The 16482-nt window shown below is 31.8% G+C and overlaps 4 protein-coding genes across 13 annotated transcripts; 3 read left to right on the top strand and 1 right to left on the bottom strand.

Moving 5' to 3' along the window:
- The first annotated feature begins 1310 nt into the window (after positions 1 to 1310).
- On the top strand, positions 1311 to 9707 carry LOC107361834 (protein kinase C and casein kinase substrate in neurons protein 1-like). 10 transcript variants are annotated; one of them, XM_089265867.1, is made up of 8 exons: positions 1311 to 1678; positions 2890 to 3352; positions 3455 to 3592; positions 3717 to 4064; positions 5181 to 5291; positions 6360 to 6544; positions 7814 to 7971; positions 9273 to 9707. In XM_089265867.1, the coding sequence occupies exons 2-8, from the start codon at positions 2939 to 2941 to the stop codon at positions 9383 to 9385; spliced, it is 1467 nt and encodes a 488-aa protein (XP_089121993.1). In that variant the 5' UTR covers positions 1311 to 1678; positions 2890 to 2938; the 3' UTR covers positions 9386 to 9707. The 10 variants fall into 10 exon arrangements, with proteins under 10 accessions (XP_089121993.1, XP_089121998.1, XP_089121991.1 ...); XM_089265865.1 differs by lacking the exon at positions 1311 to 1678 and adding an exon at positions 2177 to 2332; XM_089265866.1 differs by lacking the exon at positions 1311 to 1678 and adding an exon at positions 2177 to 2391.
- Positions 9708 to 9763: 56 nt separating this feature from the next.
- Positions 9764 to 11592, top strand: LOC107361837 (uncharacterized). The gene is made up of 3 exons (XM_015928765.3): positions 9764 to 10984; positions 11167 to 11328; positions 11400 to 11592. The coding sequence occupies exons 1-3, from the start codon at positions 10537 to 10539 to the stop codon at positions 11414 to 11416; spliced, it is 627 nt and encodes a 208-aa protein (XP_015784251.1). The 5' UTR covers positions 9764 to 10536; the 3' UTR covers positions 11417 to 11592.
- A 1322-nt stretch (positions 11593 to 12914) lies between these two features.
- LOC107361836 (charged multivesicular body protein 4c) lies at positions 12915 to 13817 on the bottom strand. Its single transcript, XM_015928764.3, has one exon. It carries the CDS (start codon positions 13748 to 13750, stop codon positions 13088 to 13090), a length of 663 nt encoding a protein of 220 aa, XP_015784250.1. The 5' UTR covers positions 13751 to 13817; the 3' UTR covers positions 12915 to 13087.
- A 382-nt stretch (positions 13818 to 14199) lies between these two features.
- On the top strand, positions 14200 to 16272 carry Rpn3 (regulatory particle non-ATPase 3). The gene is made up of 2 exons (XM_015928762.3): positions 14200 to 14753; positions 15110 to 16272. Exons 1-2 carry the CDS (start codon positions 14301 to 14303, stop codon positions 16163 to 16165), a joined length of 1509 nt encoding a protein of 502 aa, XP_015784248.1. The 5' UTR covers positions 14200 to 14300; the 3' UTR covers positions 16166 to 16272.
- Positions 16273 to 16482: the final 210 nt, after the last annotated feature.

Below are 16482 nucleotides of genomic sequence, written 5' to 3'. Positions count from 1 at the left end.
ATATGAAATTATCATGTGAGTTTTGAAGAGAAGCTTCACAAATTAATAAAAAGTTCAATAAACTTAGGTTTGCTTACAAACTTCATTCATGAGAAATGAAGAGTCAACTGGTCTTTTCATCCATCTTTCATCATCATCATACTCATCATCATCGCCATCATCATGTTTCACTTGTAGAACCTGTTTTTAAGGTAAAAATTAAAAAACTTTCACCATGTTTATTGAAGTTAAATGGCTATTCAAGAATGGTCATCAACGTTTACCCGGTATCAGTAGCAATTTATAACTCTTTTGTATTGTCTCATGTTTACATCATTCAAATGTGTTATTGAATCTATTAATGATCCAAAAATTACATTATCATCTGATTGTAATGTTGAATGGCTTCGAATGGCTGGAAATTGCAAGTTCATAAACTGTCAAGTTAAAAGGCTTTCATTTTGTTCAGTTCAATCAATAAATGACTCTCAACTTGCTTATAAAACAAGTTGATTATTGTCTTGTTTCATTGATCATTAATTTAGAGGTTGCTGTTGTTTCATTTTTCGTTTAAGTCTGCAATCCTATTCCAACATTACTTTGTATTTGTAAAATGCTTTGTAAACATTTTTCCAGAAAAATAGATCAAAATGTCAATCAAATCATTTGGAATCAAATTTGATAGTTATTCTGTTTATTATTTACTCTATTTTATTGCTCTTCCTGGTTAACTTTCAGTTTAGCAAAGCTCAATCATTCATTATCAATTGAAAAAATATCTGCGATCGCATTGCGTTCAAATCAAATAGATCAACATTAGAATCAATTTGCTGGGAAAAGGCAATCGATAGATCGTTTGGGAAATAAATGATTGTCGAAGGTTTTAACCCAATTCTGATTTGGTACCAACATTGAATGCAAATAATTGAAAACAAATTATTTAGCATTAAATTGTCAAAAGAGACCATCAAATTAAACAGTTGATATTCAAGTATTGATGTAAACAAGCAATGATGAAAACTTAAATGTTGCTTTGACAGTTCGGTTGCAATTATTGAATGTTGATTCTTAAACTATTTTATCTATTGAATTATCTATTTACATATATTACAAATTATCATGAATATGAAGATGAGCATCAGAATGTTGTTCATCATGAAAAATGATGGTTGTTCAAAGTCAGACCTGTTGCTTGGACAACACACGGTAAACGACTTATCCACAATTTTTAACTAACTTGAAACAGGTTTGAATTTTGCTTAATATAAAGGATGATGATGATGATGATGATGAAAGAAGAGGTTATGAAGATGAAAGGGAGACACGGAACGAGCCCGAGAGAGGAAGAGAGAAAGAGAGGTAAACGGAAAAACTAACGAGAGTTAGCTTGTAACCTTCTGCTACAGCATCACCACTCTATGTACTCCATTTGGTTTGAAAATTTCTTTCACATCATGTTTCTCATATAAACATATCTAACTGTGAGTTTGTTGAACTTGTAAATTAATTTTTTTCATATCATCATCATCAGTATAATCGTCATCATCATCACCACAATCGTCCTCTTGATTATCAAATTTTAATAGACTATCAATATTATTATACTTGCCACTTTTTTTCGTCATTGTGTATATACCTCTTTATTGTCCACCAGAGGGAAATCAACTTAAAAAGACTCCATGTGTTAGCCTATTTTCTGGTAAGAAATTAATTATGTTGTTATTGATCATGATGATGATTGATCAATTGATCCAAAGGATATAGTGTTTAGATTAATCAATTTTTTTCATCCAAAAATATATGGCACATCAACCAGAGTGAAAACAAAGTTACCTAAAAAATGTTGGAGTAAAACATAACCAGAAAATAAAGCTTCTGGTAAAATCCTTTTTGGTTGTAAGGCTTTAGTTAACTTTGGGTTAACCAATTGTGTTTCCTGTCACTGAGATTGTTTTAATTAATCAGCTTTCAGCGTGTATCAATTGATTGTCATTGTCAATTTATCTACAAGTGTAGTATTTTTCATCTGATTAACCAGTATTTACCATAACAACAACAACAACCTACAGTCGTAACAAAATCTTGTTCACCCAATGGTTTTCCTTATCTTTTCCTTCTTCTCTCACGCTCTCATCCAGCTCACTCACATTCAAACCTTTTCACCATCTCTTTTTTTCTTCTCTTTTGGCTTTTGCATAATGTGTCGATAATATTTGCCTTAAATCTGTCTTCTCTTTTTTTTGTTGTGCTGTGCTGTTATCGTTAACACCATTTGATTAAGAATCCGATGTAATTGTGTATTAAACCATCTTTTTACTGTTCCAAGGATATTAATATATCTGCTTTATTTAAAGTAATTAAGTTATTTTATATACCTAAGTCATAATATTCATCCACAACATCACCAATCTGGTGTGTCTCCTATTCTGTCTCTATGTTCATCTATCTATTCACTCGGGTTTAATGCATTTTTCTGGTCTGTGATTGTGTTATAAATTGCTTCTTGTCTTTAACTGTTAGCCTTTCCAATTATTACGATTTGGGATTGTAAACCATGGTTGGAGATAAATATCTTAGTCATATAAACATATCCATAATATATACATCCTTATATATAGTTATTTATTTTCAAGGTGTACTTGAATGTCACTCTCATGCCCATTAATAGAACGAACAGTCAATCAGATTCACCTGGGATTTATTATATTGTCTATTCAATATTTTACTGTTTTTCCTTTTTCATTTCTCCGTAAGCAAGAGTGTGTGCAATTTGATGACTAGCTGTGTTTCGTACCTCAGTTTTGGGTTATGATTAATACCATAATATTGAGAAATGCCATTCTCCGTTTATATTTTATACGTCGGTGACATGTTTTCTAATTGTTGTTCAAATTGTCTCTTCTATTTTAGGAATAAAAAGAGACGTTTTTTACAATCTTACCCGGTTCGCAAGTGGATAATGTCTCAACATAGTGATGAAGCTATGCTGGTTCCTAGTAGTGATAGTTTCTGGGAACCAGGAAACTACAAAAGGACAACAAAACGAACAGAGGATGGTTTCAAGCTGTGTAATGATTTAATACAATTAATTAGTGAAAGAAGTGAAATAGAGAAAAATTATGGTAAATCATTACGAGGATGGGCCAAAAAATGGAATGAACAAATTGAGAAAGGTCCAGAATATGGTACCATGGAGGCAGCCTGGAAAGCTGTAAATTCTGAAGCAGAGAGACGATGTAATATTCATTTACAAATTAAGGACAAATTATTTGATGATGTTGTACCTCAAATTAAACAATGGCAGAAGGACAATTACCATAAATCAATGATGCATCTAAAGGAAAAGAAAGATTTTGATGATGCCTTTAAAAAAGTAATTTATCTTTCATCTTGGCTGGTTACATTGCCATTTAAGCCTTAAAATCCTTTGATTTCAAGCATTAATTTTATTTTTTCTCATTCAATTATTTCACAGGCTCAAAAAACATGGGCTAAACATTTCGAAAAAGTCAATAAAGCCAAAATAGATTACCACTCAGCCTGTAAAAATGAAAGATCAGCTGTAAACTTAGAACGCAATGCCTCCGGTGATTCTTCTTTGTCTCCTGACCAGGTGAGCATTCGCCCTATTCAAATACAGTAGTCGCCTCTCATCACCTTAACATAACCATAATTTTTCAACCTTTTAAAATACCCCAGTTCTATGATATTATAATCTTTTCTTGTCCATTTTACAGGTTAAGAAACTTCAGGATCGTGTGATAAAGTGTAAAGACGAAGTTCAAAAGACAAAGGAAAAATATGAACAAGCTCTTAAAGAAATCAACGAATACAATGCAAAGTATATCGAAGATATGACCGTTGTATTTGATAAGTGCCAGGAATTTGAACATAAACGTCTTGAATTTTTTAAAAAAATGCTTTTCGCAATCCATGACTGCCTTAATATTTCCGCCAATCCTGAATTACCTTTAATTTATGAAGAATATAGACACACAATACAAAACGCCGATGCCTGTAAAGACCTCAGATTATGGTCAAATAATAACGGTGTTGGTATGGCCATGAATTGGCCAATATTCGAGGTGAGACACGAAATCTTAATTTTAGCTATTGTATTTTATGTTTGCTCCGTACATTGTTTAATGATAGTATTGAAGAAGATAAAAAAGCTTCGACAATAAGTGTCCTTTTCGCATTTAATTTTTACGCATCAATTGTTCCTTCCCCTTGTTTTTTTTCATTCCTTCCTCTGATTGTTCATAGTTAGATTCTAATCTCCCCGTCAATTCCGTTGAGTTTTTTTCACTCACAAATGGGTTAATTTTTTTAAACAGCATTTGCTTTTAGTCCTTGAACTTTTACATTTTTTTTCTGTTTAAATCATATCTTAAAAGCTTTTACTCTTACCTTCGCAACATTATCATTACATGATGATTTACCTACATTTCCATCTTCACCATCATGACATTTAATCATATCTCTTTCTTGATAAAATATATATTGTGTAGGTTTGATATTTCAGCCTCTTCTTCTTCATTTATCCCTAGTTGTTCCGAACAACTACTTCTACTACTGACCAAGAATTAACTACAGCTTAGAATCCCACAATTAACACACTTTCCCTTCTTCGATAACTTTCATTTTTGCTCTTATTTTTCACCATTATTCCATTTATCTTACCTTTCAGAAGTAAACATCGTTTGCGTGTGTGTTTTTGTTGCTTATTGAGGTATACCTTTTGTTCATATATTGTTTTAATGTGTGAGTGTTTCTCTCTATTTCATTATTACCATTACTATAACTTGTTACCTCAACATTATCTTTCAATTTATATGAATAGTTTGTAGCAAAAAAAAATTAAAACTCAAGCGTGTTTGCATGTTTAATCATCAAGAAAGTACATCATCTCCTTGTATGGTTACTTTTGATAAAATTGAGATTATTTTTAATTGCTTCATTATTGCGTACGAAAACAAACAGATAAACATCCCCTTCATCATAATCATCATCGTTTTCGATGTCCTTCAATTCTCAGTCCATCTGCATGGTCTGTGTTGAATCATGAGTTCTCTGTTTCATTTAATCTTTTTCAATCAAAATTAATTCAACACAACAATGTTAACTTAAATTTTTAATTTACTAATTTCTCATCCAAAATCAACTCTTCTCTTCCTTGGTCATTATTTACCGCTTTCCAGGAATATTGTGAAGAGTTTCGAGATATTATTGGTAAACCGAGCAAAAAAAATCCAATCGCCGAGACTGGTATTACTCTTGTAAATCAACACAAATTCAACGAGGAATTGCCTGTAAATTTCTCATTCTATTTTACTTTAATTAACATTTCATATTACTTAACCTTAACGATTCACTGTCCCAGTTGAAAATAGTTGACAAATTTTTCCAATGGCAGTCAATCTCATTTTTTTGAACTTGTCCATTGATTTGCAATTGTTTTCAACCCAAGTTAATAACCTTACAACTTAGCCAGCAGCATTTAAATTACTTCTAATTGCTCTTCATTAACTGTCATCCTATTAACTAATTGTCTCTATTAATAGTGTTAATAGTTTCCACTTATAACAATTAGAATCATCAGTAAGGAATACCTTTTTTGTACATAATTGTCCAAATTATGTTATAATGTCTAATTTTGTATTTTCCTGTTTTTCATTTTCACTTTTCATTCCAACCTTGTAATGTTTCCTAACATTTGTTACTTTTTCACTCCTATTTTTTGGGTTAAAATGGTGTTTTCAATCAAAAATACTCTCCCATGAGGTATTTTTCAGCATCAGTTTGCATGTTTCCACAATATCATTTTCATTTTCATCATTCCTAATTACTTCTTCATTACCTTTACATGTAATATCAATAGTTCAACAATATTTAACCTGAAACCCTTTCATTAACCTTTAACAAGCAAAAGAAAGTTTGATCTAATTACAGGCAACTCTCAATTGCTACTCTCAGTGTTTTCAATCCACAATGACTACCCTTTATAATAATGGTTATGTTTCATTTTTAAACACAAAGAATGTGGATTGTCTTCATTTTTTACTCTGTGAGAAAAAAATGCGTTGATTTATCATTATCATTATTCAAAGCGAAAGTTGAAATATATTTTTCTTCAGCCCAGATTCATAACCTTAAATTTCGAGTTGACATACATTTGCTGTCTTCACTATTCATTATCAATATCAATAACACGATTATTGTTGTCAGTAGGCTTGAAATGTAATCCTCAATTATATCACCAAATTCACGCTTTTGTTGCTTTGAAACATAACCATGCTGGCTTGAAATCCCGATTAATCACATTTGAAGTTCAACTGATTGTACAATTTATTAATTTAACTAATCTCTTCACTTCATAGGAATATGCATCCAACTTATCTGCAAATAACAAGGAAAAGAAATCAAAAGGAGATTCAAATGTTGAACACAATAATTTAACAAACGGTAACAACGAAGTGGCAGATCATAACAATCAAAATGAGATAAACAACAAGGCAAAAAGCATACATAACGATGATACCGAAATAGATTCTCATATAAATTCGTAAGTACTTAAAATGGGTTAAAATTTATATTGCAGTAAACTATTTTTGACAGTTAATGACAATTTAGTATGTATCAGTCAATCGTAAAAGTATCACGTCAGTAAGCTATACCATAGGAGAGTTATCATGCAATATTTCAAACTCAATTTTTTCTTGTTTCTACCTCTTGATTGATTTTAATGTTTATTAAGCTATCAAATCAATCTGCTTATAATAGTAACGACCTGTTGAATTATTTGTAATTTTTTCTTAAGATTATCACGTTTCAGGCCAGTGTCATAAACTGATTTAAATGGTAACTTGGTGACGATTATAAATTATCATCCCTCTAATAGTTGACTGGTAAAAAAATGATTCTTATGTCCAACATTAGATATTATATTCATTGCGTGTTGGTCAATCTGCTTAGCACAATTTAACGACAAGCTAACTGCACTTTTTCAGCTTACAATTCTCAATTGTTTACCTTTTCAAATTTAATTTTATGATTCAGGTTAAAGCGTCGGTTGCTATATCAGTAGTGTATTTAGCATCATAGTAATAATAGCAATAATGATAACAAACTTGATTTGTAAAAAAATTTCTGCATTCACAGAATCCAATATCTAATTGAGTTCACAAATAAATAGATAATCATGAATTTGACCAGTACTTGAAACCTTTTAATGACCTTTATTTTTTTGCCACCAATCTGGTTTCAGACAGCATTTAAATGCTTAGTTTTTTTTATTATAAAATCTTTAAATAGCTCAGAATAATTTACTTTTTGATTACCAAAATCAATCTAATTATCCGCTATTTGCGAACACCGTATCTTAAAACTGTTAATCATTAACTTAGTCCAATTTTTAGTCTTTTTCAGCAAACATCATAACTAATTATTTAATTGTACTCATGATTGCTTTCCAGATTAGTCTTCATATTGACAACCAAATTTACTTTTAACTAATCTTCATCTTTACCTTTCTGTATTGTTTATGATCGATTAAATTGATAGATTAGCATTGCACTAATTATATTGATTGCGTTTTTAATTGATTACCAGGTTATTGGAAGCACAGTTGAAATGACTGCTTCTGATAAAATAGCCTTTCAAGTGAGAAGAAATATTTCAAACTGTAATATTGAAACTGCTTTTGGGTGTTTTCTCATTACCCATTTTACCCATTTTGTTATTTATTTACTGTTAACTGTCTTCTATTATTATTCTCAATCAAGGTTATATGATGATATTAATGTTTGTTTTATCTACTTTCTTGTCTGAACAGAAACGGGAAAACGGAAAACAACCCATTCGATGATGAACGTGAAGAATGGGATGATTATTCAAATGATGTCTTGGTAGACAACGGAGAGCCTGGAGTACCTGTTAAAGCCTTATATGATTATGAAGGAGCTGAAGCTGATGAATTATCTTTCAAACAAGGTATTAATATCAGGATAATGCAGATACAGTCAAAGGAATTGAAGTTCAATGGATTAGTTTCATTTTTTTATCAAATATTTCATATTTGTTTTGAAACAATTTAGACGTAGCTGGTTGAGCAGTGAAATTAAGGTTATAGCAGCAAACTGCTCCTGGATTTTATTAATCTCAGCGTTTGGGTCGCTTTTAATGAATGATTTAGCTCTCGGTGACTTTTCAAATTTGGGTTACTTTAATTGATTTGAAACTTGATCAGAAGCTGCAGAGAAAAAAATTGTTATTGATTTTTTTTGTAATTTGTACTTATTATAACATTTATCATAGTATTATAGTATTTATTATAAGCATTTTCAAAACTCAGTTGGAAATTGCTGTATCACATAGATGAAATTCAATTCTTCTGACATTATCTGCTTTATTTCAGGGTTTTCAGCCAGAAAGAAACACTTTTTAGTTCTATTGTGCAAAGTTCAGCCAAGATGAAACAAACTTAAATACAAATAACTAAAGAATCGAATTAATATTAAGGTTCATATTGCTGCGGCTTATGGGGTTGTCGCTAGCAAGTCGTATTTACTTTTGTTTCCACGTTACTCACCACTTCTTAATCCAATTTAAAAATTTTGAAGCATCTAAAGCATAATTTAAAAGGTTCAAAGTTAGGAATGTAGAGCAAATTGACCTCTGAATTTCGGAAATATCCGGACAAGATTGTAAAAATCATGATCATAAATTAAATTATCTCTAAATATAACAGAGCAAAAGCTCAAAGTGCAGATTGATTGGTATTTAATTACCCTCTTCTTAGCTCAATATAAATATTATAATAATTTTGATTATGAGCACTTTGTTATGTTTAATCGCAGTTGGACTCTGTTAAAATCGAAATGGAAAATGTTGAACAAATTGAAAATGAGCCCAACAAATGTCTAAAAAGTGTTCCAGTTAATTTGGACAATGTTAAAATGTGGCTGGAGAGTGTCTCTTTCTGACTGGAAACCCTGTGATAACAAGAATTATATTTGTCTGTTTAGCTTTACTTGTCATTGGATATTGTTTCATTTAAATTTAAATGCAAATAAGCCAACTAAATGTCTTAAATTAATACAATTGTCAACTGTCACTTTCCTAGTATTCACCAATTGTAAAGCTTATTTATTATTTTATGATAGTCAATTGATGTTGAATTGTTGCTAATTGATTTAACGATTCCATTTAAATCACTTTCATTCCTTTATAAGCTTTTTTTCTCGGAAATGCTAATTTTGATTCTAATTTAAATCTCTTCTAATCTCCTTTAGGTGATGTATTCGAAAAACTAGAAGATGAAGACGAACAAGGTTGGTGTAAAGGACGTAAAGATGGACGAGTTGGACTCTATCCAGCTAATTATGTTAAATTACATGTTTGTTAAACAAATGGCACAAGTGATCATATATTTTGAGGAAGCAAAAAACCGCAAAAAACATCGATATTTCTCTTAAGATAGAACTGTTTTTCATGTATTTATGAATTAAATAGAGTTTATAAAAAGAGAAGAGAAGAGAAAATTGTTTCATTTGTTGTTAAAAATGAAGACAATTTTAACTTTGGAAAAAATGAAACAATCAGTTTTTTATCAAAAATTATTCAACTGTTTTCCCTCTAAAAACCTGTATTGATATTGTAATTAACCTTAATTACCTTAATTATATTAACCCGCAAAAATTATACATATATAATTATATTCCTTACAATCCACACTGATTGTCACCTTCAATTTTCCCGGTCCCTAGTAAAGTTATATTTATCTAAGAACAAAGATGGAAGCGCATTTCATTTTACACTTTCCGAGCTCAATTACTGGTCACAATTCGCAGGTTCTACCTGTTTCACCAATCTTTTAATCTTTTTATGACTTTGAGTTCAACTACTAGGAAAAGAGAAGGGGTTAAAATTACAAGGAAACCACTAAAAAAAATGAATGAAACTTGTTTAAGAGACTTTATCCAATCCTGGCCTAAAGATATTCCAGTGAATCAAATTGAGAATTGAACAGAATTGAAGTGAACCAAGAGAATCTAATTTGTTAAAATTTAATTCAGTTCCTGAGAATGTTTCGATTTCCACTTTACCCTTCTTTCAACTAGTTTTTGTTTGCTCTAAAGCTTAAAAGATTGGTGAAACCGGCAATTACCGTCCATATCAGTGTTGAAGATGTTGCCAAAAAGTTAAAAGAAAAAAGCCGACTTTTCATCTGCGGCATTTTAAGTTTATACTTTTGCTTATTCTTAACTCTCCACCTCCTCCTCCTTAATTTTACTTTCCTCTGTTTCATCTTTTTCTTTTCATCCTCCCTCCTAGTTCTCACTCTCACAAAAGTTTTCACTCAGTCTTTCATCTTCTCCTTCATCATCTTCTTCTTTCTGTCGTCTTCGTCTTGTTACTTTCTCTGTAATTGTACCCGACGACAATTTACAGCCTAACTCTTTCTGCCTTTTCTAAATTTCTAAAGTCAAAGTCAAAGTCAACCTCGTCCCAAACACTTGTCCCTTATAACTTCAGTTGTAACAAACTTCTTAGACAATGGTGAATATTTTGTCTAGATTTTTCATTCTATTTTATTCCATTTTATTTCATTGTGATGCTGCAGTGATACCAACAAAATCATCAATACAATTTGATGATTTACCTTATTCTTCAAACAAAAATGCTGAATCGTTTTATGTTGCATCTTTAGCTAATACAGCCTTTTCCCTTTTACCATCAACGTGCACCACATTGGGAATAGATTCGGATATCTGTAAAACAATCTCATCAACAGCACCATCTAAAATTAATATTTACTGGGCCAAATCTGAAACCAAATCTGGACTATCTGTGTTAACAAATGGACAATCTTTTATTGGCCCTGAATATCATAATGTCCTTGTGCTTAAGCCATTGTCATTATCGCCATCTTTGGCTTTCATCTTCTTTTTTGGAGATCGTTTCCAACACTCTTCTTGTGAAAGAGACCATGGAAAAATAACCGGTAAGTTGATCAGAAACACTCTTCTTTCAAACAAACATTACATTCAACTTTGAGGTGCTTTGTGTCAAAAACTTTGTGCTATCTAGATGTGTAAACTTCAATTTGTATAATTGCTGTGAGTTATTTATGTATTGTATCCCCTTTAACCCTTTTATTGTTATCTTTGTTTATTCCAATGATAGATCATGGTCAAGGAAAATGTCTAATTTCTTGTATAAAAAGTAATAATCATTTAAATCCAATTAGGACTAACATTTGTGCAAGTAAATCACTTCCTTCGGTACATTTGGATCTTGTCAACCATCAAAATATAAACTTAATTAGGTGTATAGATGGAATAATCGGTAAGTTGATTAATAATCAGTGAATATTGACTTAGTTTTACTAATTGTTATTTTACTTTCTCGTTTTTCAGGCGCGGCTCCTTGTTAATCATTTTTTATCAACCAAGATAGAGAATGATCAATTGTAAAATTGTAAAAGTACCTTTAATTATTATTGTATTTTTGATTTCATCTTTTTTTACTCATCTCACAAAGTATATGTACACTATTATCATAAAAATAATGAAAATAATCATTAAACCATATAAAATTAGATTGTCCATAGCACTTCGTTTCTCAATCAATCTCATTACAGTGTTTGACATACCAAGCTGATTAGCAATCTCACTCAAACTGGATTTAATTCTTGAAAAGGTATCTCGCTGATCACGTAATTTACCCATGGTTGCGGTACCAACTGCTAACATTTCATCCACCTGACTGTGAAAATCAATTAATTTGGCATGTTCTTGACTTTCAAAATCAATCGCTGTCTCAGCTTTCACAGTCCTGAAAAGACAAGAAAAGTTGTTACGCATCTTTAACCTTCATAACAGTCTAATCATCGAACCAGAGACCAAAACAAAGCCAATGGAACCAAAAATGTTAATATTGAAGTCACTTAAAATATGCTAATAGATGTTAAAGCATCAAAAGCCTGACACAGTAGTATGGATGCTGAAAAGTTAAAGGTCTGATGGAGGACGTCAATTATCCAGAATTTATCGAATATTAAATAAATCTGATATGATTTAACTAACATTATCTCATTTCTAAAATATTGTACAAAATTAAATAAAACACAAAAAATCGAAAATAACCCAAAAATATTATTGCTACACGATTGGAAATTTGATTTGTTTATTAGTTTCTCTTCTTTGTAGTAATTTCTTTATCACATATTTACAAATTCATCAAATTTATTAATAAACTCATAAAGGGTGTATTAATAATGAGTAATTTCAGTATGTTATTTTACTTGTGGTTGATTTGATGACAGTTTATGGTACATGGCTCGTACCTTAATTGATTCGCACGCTATGATGAACTTAAATGGTCAATATTCGTCTAGTATTAATAGGTAGTTTATCTGAATATTGTTGAATGTTTATCTTCATCACTGAGCATAGTTTTCCTTCCTTTTTGAGATCGATAAATAGGTTCAATCGCAGAACCATCATATTATCAATCAAATTTCAATATTTCTAACTGAAAATGGACTTTCAGTTATTCACAGAATCGTTTTTAAGTCTATTCCTCATAATCTCCTTTTATGGTAACTTACAGTAACAAGTTTAAAAAAAGCTAATGCTGAACATCAGTGCCCATAGGTAACATTGGTTTCTTTCTTTGAATTTAGATAGATTGAAAAAATTGAGAAATCCGACCAAAACAGGCTAAATATGGCCAAAATTTGTTGACACATTTACCCAGAACAGCAGCGCGATTCTTGAATTCACTCAGATGAGTAAAGTTTCAGTGAAAAATAAATAAGTCAGTAAACCTTTCGATAAAAGGACCATGAAACCACAAAACCAAGAAATTACTCAATATTCATGCATCCTATGCTAATAAATATGTGATGAAAGAAAAAAAAGAGAAGAAAATTTAAAACTAACTGGATAATTTTATCGTGCAGCAATAAAATTTTGTTGCTTTCGATTTTAATTTTGTCCAATTTAATCTTGTTTAGTAGATTAATATATAAGACAAGGTAAGTTATAATCATATAGCTTTAGTTTTATGTTCGATATAATTCTTACTCCCGATTGGAATGTAATCAGGCTGCCCATTGTTTCAAAGCCTCCAGTTCATCTTCCTCGGGTTCTTTTTCTTTTGATTTGGAACCAGAAGCGACCAGGGCTGCTTCAGGAACTTCTGGAAGGCTACCAGCATCCAACAGCTGTTTGTCTAATTCTTCTTGTTCCATTGTTTCTAATTCCTTAAGAAGTTCATCCTCATCTACAGCTGGTCCAAACATGCTTCGATCGGTGATTACGTTCAAAATCTCCTCAGATAACTGTTGTTGCTCACGAACGTCTTCCATCAGATCCTCAACCTTGTCAACATCCATACTACTATGGACAGTCTTCAATGCTTTAGCAGCAAGTGACATATTTTTAACGATTTCAGTATTGGTATGTGCATTTTCCAAAGACTCTCTTTGCAGATCCAATGTAGTTAGTGTGTTTTCCACAGTTTCCGCTTGTTTCTCCAAACGTTTCTTCTTTTTTAAAGCAGCTAGAGCTACCTTTTTATTCTTGGTTCCATTAGCTCTGATGATGGTTTCCTGTTCTTTGATTAAATTGTCAATATGTTCTTGCCTTTTCTTGAGCATCTCCTCCGTGTCACGAAGTTTTTGAATAGCCACTGATGTAGTAACCTTTTGTTCCTGTCTTTCGGCAGTCTTTCCACCACCAAATAATTTACCAAGAAAAGCCATGATTAAAGGTAAAACAAAATATCAATTAAAGAACTTGAAATATAGATGAATACCAAATAAAAACACAAATACAAATGACATTAATATCGCGTTGTTATGACTATGTGTACATTTCAATTAAATAGGTTCAAAAAAGCGGTAAATATAAACAGCCACGAACACCAACATTTAAAAAAACACTTGACACAATTTTAGAGTTTAAACTTGTTGATTTAGCAGTGAATTTGACGAATCAATCACTGAAAATATGGTGATTTTTAAGAAACACAATTCATTTAATGAATTAGCCCTACTAAACTGATAACCAGAATCCGAGAACTAGATTTATAGCTTAGACTGACATCTGGTGAAGATACACTAAATGACCATATCCATTTTACCATTAATGATCTCCAGATGGCACTTGCTTACGCTCAGTGATAATCCTGTTTTGTGGTTTAGTTTTGCTTTGATTGTTGTGAAAATCTTTGTCAATCCATCAATTTAATTTAATTAATCTACTGTTATTAATTACGAATATTCTTAATTGTGTCCATCTTATTGAACCAGTATGGTTGTTCAAGCGAAAGAGAAGAATGCTAAATCTGTAAAACCTGTTGAAGTTGAAACTGAACCGGTGGAGAAAGATGAATCTGAGGCTGGCAGTGACTTAGCGGTTTTGGAAGAAATTAAAGAACATGCTAAATGTATCGAGAAATTTGTCCTGAACAAGGAGCCTCGTTTTATGTTAAGGGTTATTCGGACTCTGGTTTCAACAAGAAAGAAGCTCAACTCAAGAGTTTTGAGAAAATTGATAAATGGATTTTACACGGCATCAGGCGCACAAAAGGATAGCCTTCTCTCCTTCATTGAACAAGAGCCTATGGAAGTTGATTCATCTACTCAAATCGCCTTTAAAGGAAGAACTGGAAAAGCAGCTCAATCGCCTCTTTTAATCGAACTCGATGTTTACTTTCATTTGCTTCTGCTTCTTCACCTGATCGACTCCAATAGCCTCGATAGTGTAAGGAATCTTGTTTCTAACTAGACGTTCAAAATCAGTTTAAGACAAAGTTACATGACTGGAGCTTTTGTTAATCAGCTGTTGCTGTTCTGTGGGAAATTTGAGATTTCTGGCAAACTAATTTCGTATAATCAACCCTCTTTATAACAGATTAGATTATTGAAATTATGAGAGCCTTTTCTCAGCTGTCTCTGATTGAAGAAGTTTAAATTGCCCTGGTACTCCCTTTGTCCAAAACGCGAGATGAATATCAATAATTCCTTCTGAATAGTTGGCTTTATTGATTTTATCTTGCCTTGGAATTACATGAATTGTTTTTAATGTGCTTCTAATTGACATTTGTTTTTTACTTTCAGGCTGTCAAGTGCTCTGATCTTCTAATGGCAAAAATTAGTTCCCAAAATCGTAGAACACTTGATTTATTAGCAGCAAAATGTACCTTCTATCACTGTCGAGTTTATGAGCTGACAAATAAATTTAATTTTGTCAAAAGCTTACTCCATAGTAGATTGAGAACTGCTACTTTGAGAAATGATTATGAAGGACAAGCTGTCTATCTAAATTGCTTACTCCGTCTTTATCTTCACTATAACTTATACGATCAAGCTGCAAAATTGGTTTCTAAATCTGTTTTTCCTGAAGTGGCCTCCATCAACGAGTGGGCAAGATTTCTATATTATCTTGGCAGAATCAAAGCAATCCAATTAGATTACTCCGAGGCTCATTCCAATTTGGTTCAAGCTCTTCGAAAATCCCCTCAACAAACAGCCGTCGGTTTCAAGCAAACAGTTCAAAAGCTAGCTATAACTGTTGAACTTTTACTTGGAGAGATCCCTGATCGTTCCGTTTTTCGTCAGCAAATCTTCCGACGAGCTCTTGCTCCTTACTTTCAACTTACACAAGCTGTGAGAACTGGTAACTTAGCTCGATTCAATGAAGTTCTGGAAAACTTTGGTCCTAAATTCGAAGCTGACCATACTTACACTTTAATTATTCGTCTTCGTCACAATGTCATCAAAACTGGAGTCAGAATGATTAACCTGTCCTATTCACGTATATCTTTAGCTGATGTAGCTCAAAAACTTATGCTCGACTGTCCTGAGGATGCTGAATATATAGTTGCTAAAGCTATAAGAGATGGAGTTATTGAGGCAACCATTGATCACGAGAAAGGCTACATGCAGTCAAAGGAAACAGTAGATGTTTACTGCACATCTGAGCCTCAAGCTGCTTTCCATCAAAGAATCACTTTCTGCCTAGATATTCACAATCAATCAGTTAAAGCGATGAGATTCCCTCCAAAGTCATACAATGCTGACCTGGAATCTGCAGAAGAAAGAAAAGAACGAGAAAAACAAGATTTGGAGTATGCTAAAGAAATGTCTGAAGCTGATGAGGATGATGCTTTCTAATTTTTCTAACTTGCAATTTATTAACTAATGTAGTCTAACTGCTTGTATAAGCAAAAGGTATAACACTAAATCAGTGGAAACAAATAAATATGATATGGCTCCAAAAATTTTGTCTCGATTCTATTCTAGAAATTTGAACATCAATAATTATTTTGCATATCAATAGAAATTGAAATTAATTTCAGTTCTTGTTTAATCAATTAATGCGTTAAGAACATTCATTTTAATTAAAGCTCGATCCTCCAGCTGTGCAACAATGATTGCTAGAGTGGTTTTAAAAATTTATAGAACTCTGAATGGTTATGCAGTTACGGTGA

Source organism: Tetranychus urticae, chromosome 1, assembly GCF_039701765.1.
Source record: "Tetranychus urticae isolate SD_2017Ah chromosome 1, NJAU_TeUrti_SD_1.0, whole genome shotgun sequence".
Lineage (NCBI taxonomy): Eukaryota > Metazoa > Arthropoda > Arachnida > Trombidiformes > Tetranychidae > Tetranychus > Tetranychus urticae.
The sequence above is the reverse complement of the archived record's forward strand: the minus strand, read 5'-3'. Positions and strand labels throughout refer to the sequence as shown.